Source organism: Oncorhynchus masou, unplaced genomic scaffold (genome assembly GCF_036934945.1).
Source record: "Oncorhynchus masou masou isolate Uvic2021 unplaced genomic scaffold, UVic_Omas_1.1 unplaced_scaffold_1132, whole genome shotgun sequence".
NCBI classification, from domain to species: domain Eukaryota; kingdom Metazoa; phylum Chordata; class Actinopteri; order Salmoniformes; family Salmonidae; genus Oncorhynchus; species Oncorhynchus masou.
The window spans coordinates 80001-97111 of record NW_027001063.1 but is presented as its reverse complement, the minus strand read 5'-3'; the positions used below and the strand labels follow the sequence as shown (position 1 = coordinate 97111).

Genomic DNA, 17111 nt, shown 5'->3' with positions numbered 1-17111 from the left:
TAGGCTACCTGCCGCCCCTACACTCTAACCACTAGGCTACCTGCCGCCCCTACACTCTAACCATTAGGCTACCTGCCGCCCCTACACTCTAACCACTAGGTTACCTGCCGCCCCTACACTCTAACCCAGTGGTTCTTAACCTGGGTTCGATCGAACCCCAGGGGTTCGGTGAGTCAGTCTCGGGGGTTCGGCGGAGGTCAAGACACACATCCGATTCATATGATTCGTGATGACACGCTCCGCTTGGCCATCATTGGCTGCAGGTGATCACGCTACATCGCTTGGCCTATCTGTGCTGCAGGGAATTTGGTGCGCTCAGTAGTCGACTTGTGACTGTCGTGATGGTACATCTTGTGATTTCTTTCTTAATATTTGAATCCCTTCATACTTACTATGTCGAGCAAAAAAAGAAAGTGGTCGGAGGAATATGTACAATATGGATTCACATGTATAACGGAACGTGATGGGAGTCAGTGTCCTAACTACATCATTTGCAATGCCAAGTTGAGCAATTCTAGTCTAGCACCGGCAAAACTAAGAGTACACTTCCTTAAGCTGCATGGAGATGGAACATACAAGAACACAACGCTCGCTGAATTCAAGGTGAAGAGAGCCAGATTCGATGAAAAGGCTACTCTGCCTGTTCTCGGCTTTGTACCCATCAACAAACCGATCCTCACAACATCGTACGAAGTTGCTTACCTGATCGCAAAGCAGGGCAAACCACACACCATTGGTGAAACACTCATAAAACCAGCTGTGTTGAAGATGGCGAATATCATGCTGGGAAAAGAGGCTGGAGTTAAGTTATCCCAAATTCCTCTTTCAAATGACACCATCAGCGACAGAATAGAGGACATGAGCAAAGACATCTTGGCTCAAGTAGTTGCAGATCTGATTTCAAGCCCGGCAAAATTCAGCCTTCAACTCGACGAGACCACAGACGTTTCCAATCTAAGCCAGCTTGCTGTATTCGTGCGCTATGTGAAAGACGACGTGATAAAGGAAGATCTTTTATTTTGTAAGCCTCTTACAACAACAACTAAGGCAGCCGATGTGAAGAAACTTGTGGATGACTTCTTCGAAGACAACAATCTTTCGTGGGATATGGTTTCTGCAGTTTGTTCGGACAGAGCTTCAGTCATGCTGGGAAGAAAGTCTGGTTTTGGTGCGCTAGTGAAAGCCGATGCACCACACATCATTGTTACGCATTGTATTCTGCACAGGCATGCGTTGGCATCAAAAACCTTGCCTCCAAAACTGGCAGAAGTATTACAAATTGTAGTGGAATGCGTGAACTATGTGCGAACTAGTGCTCTGCGGCATCGCATCTTCAGTGAGCTGTGTAAAGAAATGGGCTCTGAATTCGAGGTACTTTGTACCATTCTAACGTTCGGTGGTTATCCCGGGGACAGGTGCTGAATCGTGTTTTTGCCGTGCGTGGAATTAGCCCTGCTTTTGCAAGAGCACCAACATTGTCATGCAGATTGCTTAAAAAATTCTGAGTTCATTCTCATTTTAGCGTATATGGCTGATATCTTCACAACTCTCAATCATCTCAATCAAAAGATGCTGGGCGGTGGAGTCAACATCATCGAAGCGGAGGAAAACCTGAAGGCTTTTCAAAAAAAGCTACCGTTATGGAAACGACGAACAAAGAAAAATAACTTTGCAAACTTTCCCCTGCTGGACGACTGTGTAAGTAAGATCGAAGATGTATCTGGAATCGGAGACATTTCTGTAACCGCAGAACTGAAGCAAGCAATTGCCACGCACTTAGATGAGCTTGCAAAGTCTCTCGACGGATACTTTCCTACAAGAGAGTCATATCCAGCATGGGTGAGACAGCCGTTCACGTTTAGTGTTGAGACAACAGATGTCAATGATGAATACCTCGATGAAATCACTGAAATTCAGCAGAGCCAGGTTCAACAGCAACTCTTCAGAACAACAACGCTTTCAACGTTTTGGTGTCAACAAATGGTAACGTACCCTGTTATTGCTAAGAAAGCTCTGGAGATTGTCATACCGTTTGTTACTACATATCTTTGCGAGCAATCCTTTTCGACTAGGCTACCTGCCGCCCCTACACTCTAACCACTAGGCTACCTGCCGCCCCTACACTCTAACCACTAGGCTACCTGCCGCCCCTACACTCTAACCACTAGGCTACCTGCCGCCCCTACACTCTAACCACTAGGCTACCTGCCGCCCCTACACTCTAACCACTAGGCTACCTGCCGCCCCTACACTCTAACCACTAGGCTACCTGCCGCCCCTACACTCTAACCACTAGGCTACCTGCCGCCCCTACACTCTAACCACTAGGCTATCTGCCGCCCCTACACTCTAACCACTAGGCTACCTGCCGCCCCTACACTCTAACCACTAGGCTATCTGCCGTCCCTACACTCTAACCACTAGGCTACCTGCCGCCCCTACACTCTAACCACTAGGCTACCTGCCGTCCCTGCCTATAGACGTTTTTTAAGATATAATGTTGTACTCTTTGAAAGTCTGATTCCTTGTCTGTCCCATATACAATACACTGATCTGTGTGTCAGATATATCGATTCCCATGCTGTCAATCCCAGCCCTCGCCATTGCTCCATGCTCGTCAGACAGGATCTCCTGTGCTGAGAGCAGGATGTACCAGCTCTATTGGATCAGTGTCAACAAGCTACTTCTGAAACCACTTTACATGTGTTCCAGTAAAGCTCTGCAAATCCCTCTACGGCTTGTGTGGCTCTCTGTGAAGAGGTAACAGCCTTTTGTAAAGACTCAAGCTAAGATGGAACATTTTACTGAGTAACACACACTGTTGCTTGGAAAGACAGTTTCACAAAGGACTTATCTTCTTTAGAGGGTAGTCCGAAAGGTATTGTTGTGCTAAAGGCATTGTCCGTATCATATCGTCCTCATATTGCTGTCACAACAACATTCTCTTAATACTGACTTAGAATTACCTGTGGGAAGAAGTTGTATGGAAAGGTCAGAGGTCAAACTAACATGTACCCAACACTCTCAGGTGTTTGTGTTTTTTTTTGTTCCACAATAAGGAAATACTACTCCCTACCTGAATGCTTGACCTGTGAGACTCCCACCACTTTCCCACCAACAGGGAAACACACACACAAAGATGCTTTCAGTCAGACACAAAGACCCTCCTTTCAGAGTGGCAAAACACAGAAACCTCCCCAAGGAAAGCAAGGTGGATCCAGTTTGGTTACTATAACTACCAGAATCCTTAAAAGGTAATTTACGGACATTTGAGTGATTTCTAGCCCTGTAGGGTCTTGGAGTCCTAGTTTATCCCCAAGCTCTAACCCTGTAGGGTCTAGGAGTAGTTTATCCCCAAGCTCTAACCCTGTAGGGTCTAGGAGTAGTTTATCCCCAAGCTCTAACCATATAGGGTCTAGGAGTAGTTTATCCCCAAGCTCTAACCCTGTAGAGTCTAGGAGTAGTTTATCCCCAAGCTCTAAACCTGTAGGGTCTAGGAGTAGTTTATCCCCAAGCTCTAGGAGTAGTTTATCCCCAAGCTCTAACTATATAAGGTCTAGGAGTAGTTTATCCCCAAGCTCTAACCCTGTAGGGTCTAGGAGTAGTTTATCCCCAAGCTCTATCCCTGTAGGGTCTGGGAGTCCTAGTTTATCCCCAAGCTCTAACCATATAGGGTCTAGGAGTAGTTTATCCCCAAGCTCTAACACTGTAGGGTCTAGGAGTAGTTTATCCCCAAGCTCTAACCATATAGGGTCTAGGAGTAGTTTATCCCCAAGCTCTAACCCTGTAGGGTCTAGGAGTAGTTTATCCCCAAGCTCTAAACCTGTAGGGTCTAGGAGTAGTTTATCCCCAAGCTCTAGGAGTAGTTTATCCCCAAGCTCTAACTATATAAGGTCTAGTAGTAGTTTATCCCCAAGCTCTAACCCTGTAGGGTCTAGGAGTAGTTTATCCCCAAGCTCTATCCCTGTTGGGTCTGGGAGTCCTAGTTTATCCCCAAGCTCTAACCATATAGGGTCTAGGAGTAGTTTATCCCCAAGCTCTAACCATATAGGGTCTGGGAGTAGTTTATCCCCAAGCTCTAACCATATAGGATCTAGGAGTAGTTTATCCCCAAGCTCTAACGCTGTAGGGTCTGGGAGTAGTTTATCCCCAAGCTCTAACCATATAGGGTCTAGGTGTAGTTTATCCCCAAGCTCTAACCATATAGGGTCTGGGAGTAGTTTATCCCCAAGCTCTAACCCTGTAGGGTCTGGGAGTAGTTTATCCCCAAGCTCTAACCATATAGGGTCTAGGAGTAGTTTATCCCCAAGCTCTAACCATATAGGGTCTAGGAGTAGTTTGTCCCCAAGCTCTAACCCTGTAGGGTCTAGGAGTAGTTTATCCATAAGCTCTAACCATATAGGGTCTGGGAGTAGTTTATCCCCAAGCACTAACCATATAGGGTCTGGGAGTAGTTTATCCCCAAGCTTTATCCCCACAACTGTGATGACATCATAAACCCCTATAGTCAACAGTCTACCAAGCAAACACAACTGTGATGACATCATAAACCCCTATAGTCAAGTCTATCAAGCAAACACAACTGTGATGACATCATAAACCCCTATAGTCAACAGTCTACCAAGGAAACACAACTGTGATGACATCATACACCCCTATAGTCAACAGTCTATCAAGCAAACACAACTGTAGTCAAGTCTATGAAGCAAATAACTGTGATGATGTTATGAACCCCTATAGTCAGTCTATCAACAATACCTCTGTATTACAGACCACTGATCACAACAGGAACCTGCCAGTGGATAAATACATGCCCTTAACAATAAATAAGAGTGAATACATTTTCAATAATAAAACAGTCCCTGGACAATATCTGATTCTGACCATCGTTTTATTTTGAGCCAGTTGAATAACGGTCAAGTTGGCCTCAAACGCGAAAACCCATATCCCTCAAGATGCGTCCAAAAAGGCACCATATGTAGTGCACTGCGTTCGGGAATAGGGTGCCATTTGGGACGCAGTCTCCGTAATAATCATCAATAGAAATGTAACTCCTCAGCCAAAAGAGGCCCTTTTCCTCTAAAACCCCACAATATGGCGCTAGGCCCAGAGCCTGACGTAGAGTTCAGCTATTCTTAGGACAAAGATTGTAATACTAATATTAACAACGTTCTCACTGTAAATAAAAGATAAAAAATATTTAGCCAAATGTCACAGTCTACAAAGAGACAAAAACAGTCAACCACACGCTCCATAGGACCATAGAGGATCATAGAGGTCCATAGAGGATCATAGAGGTCCATAGAGGACCATAGAGGTCCATAGAGGACCATAGAGGTCCATAGAGGACCATAGAGGTCCATAGAGGATCATAGAGGTCCATAGAGGATCATAGAGGTCCATAGAGGACCATAGAGGTCCATAGAGGATCATAGAGGTCCATAGAGGATCATAGAGGTCCATAGAGGATCATAGAGGTCCATAGAGGATCATAGAGGTCCACAGAGGACCATAGAGGTCCATAGAGGTCCACAGAGGTCCATAGAGGATCATAGAGGTCCATAGAGGATCATAGAGGTCCATAGAGGACCACAGAGGACCATAGAGGACCATAGAGGTCCATAGAGGACCACAGAGGACCATAGAGGTCCATAGAGGACCACAGAGGTCCACAGAGGTCCATAGAGGATCATAGAGGTCCATAGGGGATCATAGAGGTCCATAGAGGACCACAGAGGACCATAGAGGACCATAGAGGTCCATAGAGGACCACAGAGGACCATAGAGGTCCATAGAGGATCATAGAGGTCCATAGAGGATCATAGAGGTCCATAGAGGATCATAGAGGTCCATAGAGGATCATAGAGGTCCATAGAGGATCCTAGAGATCCATAGAGGACCATAGAGATCCATAGAGGGCCATAGAGATCCATAGAGGACCATAGCATGCCTCTTTCACAGATTCACACACTGTCCAGACAAAGTTTATTAGTTTCCTATTCTATACCCTGTCCAGACATATTGTATTAGTTTCACATAAAATGTTATTTGTCACATACACATGGTTAGCAGATGTTAATGCACGTGTAGCGAAATGCTTGTGCTTCTAGTTCCGACAGTGCAGTAATATCTAACAAGTAATCTAACAATTCCCCAACAACGACCTAATACACACAAATCTAAAGAAGTGAATGAGAATATGTACATGTAAGTATATGGATGAGCGATGGCCGAGCGGCATAGGCAAGGTGCAATAGATGGTATAAAATACAGTATATACATGTGATGTATATTATTAAAGTGCCATTATTTAGAGTGCCATTGTTTAGAGTGACTAGTGATCCATTTACTAAAGTGGCCAGTGATTTGGTCTCAATGTAGGCAGCAGCCTCTCTGAGTTAGTGATTGCTGTTTAGCAGTATGATGGTCTTGAGATAGAAGCTGTTTTTCAGTTTTTCGGTCCCAGCTTTGATGCACCTATACTGACCTCATCTTCTGGATGGTAGTGGTGTGAACAGACAGTGGCTTGGGTGGTTGATGTCCTCGATGATCTTTTTGGCCTTCCTGTGACATTGGGTGCTGTAGGTGTCATGGAGGGCAGGTAGTTTGCTCTTGGTGATGCGTTGTGCAGACCTCACTACCCTCTGGAGAGCCTTGCGGTTGAGGGCAGTGCAGTTGCCGTACCAGGCTGTGATGCAGCCCGACAGGATGCTCTCGATTGTGCATCTGTAAAAGCTTGTCAGGGTTTTGGGTGACAAGCCAAATTTCTTCAGCCTCCTGAGATTGAAGAGGGACTGTTGCGCCTTCCTAACCACACTGTCTGTGTGGGTGGACCACAGTTTGTCTGTGATGTGTACACCGAGGAACTTAAAACCTTCCTCCTCCTCCACTGCGATCTTGTCGATGTGGATAGGGGGCGCTGCTCCCTCTGCTGTTTCCTGAAGTCCACCATCATCTCCTTTGTTTTGTGGACATTGAGTGACAAGTTTTTTTCCTGACACCACACTCCGAGGGCCCCCATCTCCTCCCTGTAGGCTGTCTCATTGTTGGTAATCAAGCCCACTAATGTTGTGTTGTCTGTAAACTTGATGATTGAGTTGGAGGCATGCATGGCCACCCAGTCGTGGGTGAACAGGGAGTACAAGAGGGGGCTGAGCATGCACCCTTGTGAGGCCCCAATGTTGAGGGTCAGGGAAGTGGAGATGTTGTTTCCTACCTTCACCACCTGGGGGCGGCCCGTCAGAAAGTCCAGGATCCAATTGCACACGGTTGGGTTAAGACCCTGGGCCTCTAGCTTGATGATGAGCTTGGAGGGTACTATGGGGTTGAATGCTGAGCTGTAGTCAATGAACATCATTCTTACATAGGTATTCCTCTTATCCAGATGGGATAGGGCAGTGTGCAGTGGGATGGCGATTGCGTCGTCTATGGACCTGTTGGGGAGGTATGCAAACTGAAGTGGGTCTACGCTGGCCGGTAAGGTGGAGGTGATATGATCCTTGACTAGTCTCTCAAAGCACTTCATGATGACAGAAGTGAGTGCTACGGGGTGGTAGTCATTTATTTCAGTTATCTTTTCCTTCTTGGGTACAGGAACAATGGTAGCCATCTTGAAGCATGTAGGGTCAACAGACTGGGATAGGGAGTGATTGAATATGTCCATAAAAACACCAGCCAGCTGGTCTGCGCATGCTCTGAGGACGTGGCTAGGGATGCCGTCTAGGCCAGCAGCCTTGCGAGGGTTAACATGTTTAAACGTTTTACTCACGTCAGCCACGGCGAAGGAGGGGGGGGGGGGGGCGCAGTCCTTGTTAGCGGGCCGCGGCGGTGGCACTGTATTATCCTCAAAGCAAAGGTGTTTAGTTTGTCTAGAAGCATGACGTCAGTGTCTGTGACGTGGTTGGTTTTCTTTTTGTAGTCTGTGATTTCCTGTAGACCCTGCCACATACGTCTCGTGTCTGAGCCGTTGAATTGCAACTCCACCTTGTCCCTGTACTGGCAATTCGCTTGTTTGATTGCCTTGCAGAGGGAATAGCTACACTGTTTACAGTGGGGCAAAAAAAGTATTTAGTCAGCCACTAATTGTGCAAGTTCTCCTACTTAAAAAGATGAGAGAGGCCTGTAATTTTCATCATAGGTACACTTCAACTATAGACAATATGAGACAAGAAAATCCAGAAAATCACATTGTAGGATTTTTAATGAATTTATTTGCAAATTATGGTGGAAAATAAGTATTTGGTCAATAACAAAAGTTTATCTCAATACTTTGTTATATACCCTTTGTTGGCAATAACAGAGGTCAAACGTTTTCTGTAAGTCTTCACAAGGTTTTCACACACTGTTGCTGGTATTTTGGCCCATTCCTCCATGCAGATCTCCTCGAGAGCAGTGATGTTTTGGGGCTGTTGCTGGGCAACACGGACTTTCAACTCCCTCCAAAGATTTTCTATGAGGTTGAGATCTGGAGACTGGCTAGGCCACTCCAGGACCATGAAATGCTTCTTACGAAGCCACTCCTTCGTTGCCCGGGCGGTGTGTTTGGGATCATTGTCATGCTGAAAGACCCAGCCACGTTTCATCTTCAATGCCCCTGCTGATGGAAGGAGGTTTTCAAAATCTCACGATACATGGTCCCATTCATTCTTTCCTTTACACGGATCAGTCGTCCTGGTCCCTTTGCAGAAAAACAGCCCCAAAGCATGATGTTTCCACAACCGTGTTTCACAGTAGGTATGGTGTTCTTTGGATGCAACTCAGCACTCTTTGTCCTCCAAACACGATGAGATTAGTTTTTACTAAAAAGTTCTATTTTGGTTTCATCTGACCATATGACATTCTCCCAATCTTCTTCTGGATCATCCAAATTCTCTCTAGCAAACTTCAGACAGGCCTGGACATGTACTGGCTTAAGCAGGGGGACACGTCTGGCACTGCAGGATTTGAGTCCCTGGCGGCGTAGTGGGTTACTGATGGTAGGCTTTGTTACTTTAGTCCCAGCTCTCTGCAGGTCTTTCACTGCTTACCTATTGCAGATTCAGTCTTCCCAGCCTGGTGCAGGTCTACAATTTTGTTTCTGGTGTCCTTTGACAGCTCTCTGGTCTTGGCCATAGGGGAGTTTGGAGTGTGACTGTTTGAGGTTGTGGACAGGTGTCTTTTATACTGATAACAAGTTCAAACAGGTGCCATTAATACAGGTAACGAGTGGAGGACAGAGGAGCCTCTTAAAGAAGAAGATACAGGTCTGTGAGAGCCAGAAATCTTGCTTGTTTGTAGGTGACCAAATACTTATTTTCCACCATCATTTGCAAATAAATTCATTAAAAATCCTACAATGTGATTTTCTGGATTTTTTTTCTCATTTTGTCTGTCATAGTTGAAGTGTACCTATGATGAAATTTACAGGCCTCTCTCATCTTTTTAAGTGGGAGAACTTGCACAATTGGTGGCTGACTAAATACTTTTTTGCCCCACTGTATATTCAGTCATATTCCCAGACCTAATTCCATGGTTAAATGCGGTGGATCGCGCTTTCAGTTTTGCACGAATACAGCCATCCATTCATGGTTTCTGGTTAGGTGGGTTTTAATAGTCACAGTGGGTACATCATCTCCAATGCACTTCTTTGTAAAACACAATCACAGAATCAGCGTACAGGTCGATGTTGTTCTCTGAGGCTGACAGGAACATTTCCAGTCCGCGTGATCAAAACAATCTTGAAACGTGGCTTCCGATTGGTCTGACCAGCGTTGAATGGTTCTCGTTACTGGTACATCCTGTTTCAGTTTCTGATGGCGTTGTGGTCGGATTTGCCGAAGGGAGGGCGGAGGAGGGCTTTTTAGCATTGGTGGAGGGTATTGCCCATGTGCGTAGCGCAATCGATATGCTGGTATAATTTAGGTAGCCTTGTTCTCAAATGTGCTTTGTTAAAATGCAATAAATGCAGCCTCAGGATGTGTGGTTTCCAGTTTGCATATTGTCCAGTGAAGTTCCTTGATGGCTGTATTTTTGTCTGCATGAGGGGGAATGTACACAACTGTGACTATAACTGACGAGAATTCTCATGGTATGTCAAATTTGATTGGAAGGAATTCTAGGTTGGGTGAGCAGAAGGATTTGAGTTCCTGTATGTCGTTATGATTACACCATAAGTCGTTAATCATAAAGCATACACCCCCCTCCTTCCTCTTCCCAGAGAGGTGTTTATCTCTGTCGGCGCGATGCCTGGAGAAGCCCGGTGGCTGAACTGATTCCGACAACATATCCCGAGCCATGTTTCCGTGAAACAGAGAATGTTACAATCTCTGGTGTCTCTCTGGAAGGCAACCGTTGCTCGAATTTCGTCTACCTTGTTGTCAAGACACTGGACATTGGCGAGTAGTATACTCGGGAGTGGTGGGCGATATGCACTTTCTACGAGCCTGACCAGGTGGCCGCTTCGTCTGCCCCTTCTGCATCGCTGATGTTTTGGGTCGATTACTGGAATTAGATCCATTGTCCTGGGTGGTGGTCCGAACAGAGGATCCGCTTCGGGAAAGTTGTATTCCTGGTCGTAATGTTGGTAAGTTGACGTTGCTCTTATATCCAATAGTTCTTCCCAGCTCAATGTAATAAGATTTCCTGGCGTAACAATGTAAGAAATAATACATAAAAAAATGAAATACTGCATTGTTTCCTAAGAACTCGAAGCGAGGCAGCCATCTCTGTCGACGTCATCTATATAAACTCAGCAAAAAAAGAAACAGACCCTTTTCAGGACCTTGTCTTTCAAAGATAATTCGTAAAAATCCAAATAACTACACAGATCTTCATTGTAAAGGATTTAAACAATGTTTCCCCATGCTTGTTCAATGAACCATAAACAATTCATGAACATGCACCTGTGGAACGGTCGTTAAGACACTAACAGCTTACAGACAGTAGGCAATTAAGGTCACAGTTATGAAAGCTTAGGACACTAAAGAGGCCTATATACTGACTCTGAAAACCACCAAAAGAAAGTTGCCCAGGGTCCCTGCTCATCTGCGTGAACGTGCCTTAGGTATGCTGCAAGGAGGCATGAGGACTGCAGATGTGGCCAAACAGCGCCCTATTCCCCATTGGGCTCTAGTCAGATGTAGTACACTATACTGTATAGGTATTAGGGTGCTATTTGGGACGCAGATTTGTTTGGACATGTTGTAATAAACTCTGATCAACTGAACTAAGTCAGTGAGTAAAATCCCTCCTCCCTTCGTCTCTCCCATTCCCAACATGTGTCTGATCTCCACTGTAGCTTATGACAGAGGACGAGGAGAGAGAGATCCTCCTTATAAATGAAGCAGCTGTTTAGCAGCTACATAAAACTGTGCAACGTGCAGGAAACTCTCTCCTCTCCTGGCTGGGTAGTGTGGACGTCTCTCACCTAACAGCTGTTTAGCAGCTAAATAAAACTATGAAACGTGCAGGATAGCCTAGTGGTTAGAGCGTTGGACTAGTGACCAGAAGGTTGCAAGATCAAACCCCCGAGCTGACAAGGTACAAATCTGTCGTTCTGCCCCTGAACAGGCAGTTAACCCACTGTTCCCAGGCCGTCATTGAAAATAAGAATTTGTTCTTAACTGACTTGCCTGGTTAAATAAAGGTCAAATAAAAAGAAGAAAAAAAGAGAAAAAAAACACACACACACACACACATTCAGACCTCACAAACACAGACCACACATACACACATACCTCACAGACACACAAACCACACACACACAGAGACCACACATACACACATACCTCAGAGACCACACACACAAACCTCACACACAGACCACACACACACAGACCACACACAGGTCACACACACACACACACAGACCACACACACACACTACACACACACACGGACCACAGACACACAGACCACACACACAGACAGATCACACACAGACAGACCACACTGACCACACACTACACACACACAGACCACACACAGACCACACACACACACACAGACCACACACTACACACACACAGACTACACACAGACCACACACTACACACACACAGACTACACACTGACCACACACTACACACACACAGGATCTCACAGTGACATTCCGTTCCTTTCTAAAAATCCGGACTCCCCAGTAACTCCCCCTTACCAAATACTGCTGCTATGAGTACTGTACTGAGACTGACAACCCCGTCTATGTTACAACCACTCTTAACATCACAACTAACCTTGATTTGAGTTACTCCCCAAGCTAATGTCTACCTAGGCTCACTGGTAGTGACTTGGTTAATCAAGGCTTTAGCTCAGCGGGCTCACACGGTCTTATAGCAAGGTTGGTGTCGTGGTACTCACTGGTAGTGACTTGGTTAATCAAGGCTTTAGCTCAGCGGGCTCACACGGTCTTATAGCAAGGTTGGTGTAGTGGTACTCACTGGTAGTGACTTGGTTAATCAAGGCTTTAGCTCAGCGGGCTCACACGGTCTTATAGCAAGGTTGGTGTCGTGGTACTCACTGGTAGTGACTTGGTTAATCAAGGCTTTAGCTCAGCGGGCTCACACGGTCTTATAGCAAGGTTGGTGTCGTGGTACTCACTGGTAGTGACTTGGTTAATCAAGGCTTTAGCTCAGCGGGCTCACACGGTCTTATAGCAAGGTTGGTGTCGTGGTACTCACTGGTAGTGACTTGGTTAATCAAGGCTTTAGCTCAGCGGGCTCACACGGTCTTATAGCAAGGTTGGTGTCGTGGTACTCACTGGTAGTGACTTGGTTAATCAAGGCTTTAGCTCAGCGGGCTCACACGGTCTTATAGCAAGGTTGGTGTAGTGGTACTCACTGGTAGTGACTTGGTTAATCAAGGCTTTAGCTCAGCGGGCTCACACGGTCTTATAGCAAGGTTGGTGTCGTGGTACTCACTGGTAGTGACTTGGTTAATCAAGGCTTTAGCTCAGCGGGCTCACACGGTCTTATAGCAAGGTTGGTGTCGTGGTACTCACTGGTAGTGACTTGGTTAATCAAGGCTTTAGCTCAGCGGGCTCACACGGTCTTATAGCAAGGTTGGTGTCGTGGTACTCACTGGTAGTGACTTGGTTAATCAAGGCTTTAGCTCAGCGGGCTCACACGGTCTTATAGCAAGGTTGGTGTAGTGGTACTCACTGGTAGTGACTTGGTTAATCAAGGCTTTAGCTCAGCGGGCTCACACGGTCTTATAGCAAGGTTGGTGTCGTGGTACTCACTGGTAGTGACTTGGTTAATCAAGGCTTTAGCTCAGCGGGCTCACACGGTCTTATAGCAAGGTTGGTGTAGTGGTACTCACTGGTAGTGACTTGGTTAATCAAGGCTTTAGCTCAGCGGGCTCACACGGTCTTATAGCAAGGCTGGTGTCGTGGTACTCACTGGTAGTGACTTGGTTAATCAAGGCTTTAGCTCAGCGGGCTCACACGGTCTTATAGCAAGGTTGGTGTCGTGGTACTCACTGGTAGTGACTTGGTTAATCAAGGCTTTAGCTCAGCGGGCTCACACAGTCTTATAGCAGGGTCGGTGTAGTGGTACTCACTGGTAGTGACTTCTTTGATCATCTGGGCAGAGGAGTGACAGCCCGTAACGATGTGCCTGGTCCACAGTGAAAGGTCCTGACAGGTCTCAGCTCTGAACAGGTGGGCCTCGATGCCCAGTCTGGTTCCCGTACGTGTGGCGAAGGACAGCTCCACGCCCGGCTGGGGAGAGCCTCGGTCGGGACCAGAGTGCACCAGCCTACACACAGACACACATTCTGTTGTATTCTAAGTGCCTGCTGTTGAGAGAGACTAGCTAGTCAGGGCTGTAAGGTGTAATGACTGATAACATTATAAATAGTAACAGAGTTCTTGGCTGTGTTCAGTAATGGAAACATGTTGTGGACCTGTCCTCCAGTGCCACCTCATCTTTCACGTGTGTTCTGCACCATGAGGCCCATAGAGGGTAGATGTGTTCTGATTAATGCTTGGCCAATAGAGGGTAGATGTGTTCTAATTAATGCTTGGCTAATAGGGGGTAGATGTGTTCTGCACCATGAGGCCAATAGAGGGTAGATGTGTTCTGCACCATGAGGCCAATAGAGGGTAGATGTGTTCTGCACCATGAGGCCAATAGAGGGTAGATGTGTTCTGATTAATGCTTGGCCAATAGAGGGTAGATGTGTTCTAATTAATGCTTGGCTAATAGGGGGTAGATGTGTTCTGCACCATGAGGCCAATAGGGGGTAGATGTGTTCTGCACCATGAGGCCAATAGAGGGTAGATGTGTTCTGCACCATGAGGCCAATAGAGGGTAGATGTGTTCTGCACCATGAGGCCAATAGAGGGTAGATGTGTTCTGCACCATGAGGCCAATAGAGGGTAGATGTGTTCTGATTAATGCTTGGCCAATAGAGGGTAGATGTGTTCTAATTAATGCTTGGCTAATAGGGGGTAGATGTGTTCTGCACCATGAGGCCAATAGGGGGTAGATGTGTTCTGCACCATGAGGCCAATAGAGGGTAGATGTGTTCTGCACCATGAGGCCAATAGAGGGTAGATGTGTTCTGATTATTGCTTGGCCAATAGAGGGTAGATGTGTTCTGATTAATGCTTGGCTAATAGGGGGTAGATGTGTTCTGCACCATGAGGCCCATAGAGGGTAGATGTGTTCTGATTAATGCTTGGCCAATAGAGGGTAGGTGTGTTCTGATTATTGCTGTGCCAATAGAGGGTAGATGTGTTCTGATTAATGCTTGGCCAATAGAGGGTAGATGTGTTCTGATTAATGCTTGGCCAATAGAGGGTAGATGTGTTCTGCACCATGAGGCCAATAGAGGGTGGATGTGTTCTGATTATTGCTTGGCCAATAGAGAGTATATGTCTTCTGATTATTGCTTGGCCAATAGAGGGTAGATGTGTTCTGATTATTGCTGTGCCAATAGAGGGTACGTGGGTTCTGATTATTGCTGTGCCAATAGAGGGTAGATGTGTTCTGATTATTGCTGTGCCAATAGAGGGTGGATGTGTTCTGATTATTGCTGTGCCAATAGAGGGTACGTGTGTTCTGATTATTGCTTGGCCAATAGAGGGTACGTGTGTTCTGATTATTGCTGTGCCAATAGAGGGTGGATGTGTTCTGATTATTGCTGTGCCAATAGAGGGTACGTGTGTTCTGATTATTGCTGTGCCAATAGAGGGTAGATGTGTTCTGATTATTGCTGTGCCAATAGAGGGTAGATGTGTTCTGATTATTGCTTGGCCAATAGAGGGTACGTGGGTTCTGATTATTGCTGTGCCAATAGAGGGTACGTGTGTTCTGATTATTGCTTGGCCAATAGAGGGTACGTGTGTTCTGATTATTGCTGTGCCAATAGAAGGTAGATGTGTTCTGATTATTGCTGTGCCAATAGAGGGTACGTGTGTTCTGATTATTGCTGTGCCAATAGAGGGTAGATGTGTTCTGATTATTGCTGTGCCAATAGAGGGTAGATGTGTTCTGATTATTGCTGTGCCAATAGAGGGTAGATGTGTTCTGATTATTGCTGTGCCAATAGAGGGTAGATGTGTTCTGATTATTGCTGTGCCAATAGAGGGTAGATGTGTTCTGATTATTGCTGTGCCAATAGAGGGTACGTGTGTTCTGATTATTGCTGTGCCAATAGAGGGTACGTGTGTTCTGATTATTGCTGTGCCAATAGAGGGTACGTGTGTTTGGAGTGGCGGAAGATTATCATGTGGTCATGGTTGGGTTGTTCAGGGTGGATGCCACTAACCATGTGGCTAAGATAAGATAAATATGTTTTGCTATTTGACTAGCAGGAAGACGGTGTCTTTTGCTTACTGTGTGGATAGCAGCAGCTATTTCTCTTGTGGCTAGTAGAGTGAGGGTGTGTGTAGCGTACCGTGTAGCTAACAGTGGGTATGTGTGTGCAGGGCTGTGCCAGGAAGCCTTCATGCGTGGAAGGTTGTGATAGAGGAGCAGGTCTTTCTCTGTCACCATCACCAGCACTGGCTTCCACTGCTGCTTCTCATTCTCTGTCTGGGAGAAAACACACCACACCATGTTAGAGTACTCTCTGTCTAGGAGAAAACACACCACACCGTGTTAGAGTACTCTCTGTCTGGGAGAAAACACACCACACCGTGTTAGAGTACTCTCTGTCTGGGAGAAAACACACCACACCGTGTTAGAGTACTCTCTGTCTGGGAGAAAACACACCGCACCGTGTTAGAATACTCTCTGTCTGGAAGAAAACACACCACACACACCGTGTTAGAGTACTCTCTGTCTGGAGAAAACACACCACAACGTGTTAGAATACTCTCTGTCTAGGAGAAAACACACCACACCGTATTAGAATACTCTCTGTCTGGGAGAAAACACACCACACCGTGTTAGAATACTCTCTGTCTAGGAGAAAACACACCACACCGTGTTAGAATACTCTCTGTCTGGGAGAAAACACACCACACAGAGTGACAGGCTGCTGTTGTCATTTGCATGGGGGTTACTGGTGCAATGGAGGGAATGTTATGGACTAGAAAATACAATTTAGCAAGAGTGATAAGCACATAAAACTAACAGCAAAGAAACAACCTTGAACGTCTTCAGCATTTTTCTCTATGTAACTAAGTCTTAGTAACAAAATCTTGGTTATTTTTCACATGAAGGCACAGTTTATTCATCTTGGCCTGTAGATAAACTCTCAACTCCCAGACACCCAGTACAACACCGGCTTGCATAACATTATACAGCATAACAATCCTCATTATGAAAGTTACAGCACAGTCCTCATTATGAAAGTTACAGCACAATCCTCATTATGAAAGTTACAGCACAATCCTCATTATGAAAGCTTTGCTACAGCACAATCCTCATTATGAACGCCTAGTTACAGCACAATCCTCATTATGAATGCCTAGTTACAGCACAATCCTCATTATGAACGCCTAGTTACAGCACAATCCTCATTATAAAAGCTTAGTTACAGCACAATCCTCATTATGAAAGGTACAGCACAATCCTCATTATGAAAGTTACAGCACAATCCTCATTATGAAAGTTACATAGGACAACAATCAGTTGTATATTGCACAAATCTGGCCTTTATGGAAGAGTGGCAAGAAGAAAGAC

General features: G+C 45.7%; 1 protein-coding gene across 1 annotated transcript in view; it reads right to left on the bottom strand.

Moving 5' to 3' along the window:
* The window catches only part of LOC135529329 (beta-1-syntrophin-like), a 67152-nt gene that overhangs the window by 7830 nt on the left and 42211 nt on the right, over nt 1–17111 (bottom strand). Inside the window, 2 exon segments of the mRNA XM_064958114.1 lie at nt 13537–13733; nt 15880–16016. Coding sequence (XP_064814186.1) covers nt 13537–13733; nt 15880–16016 — 334 coding nt within the window.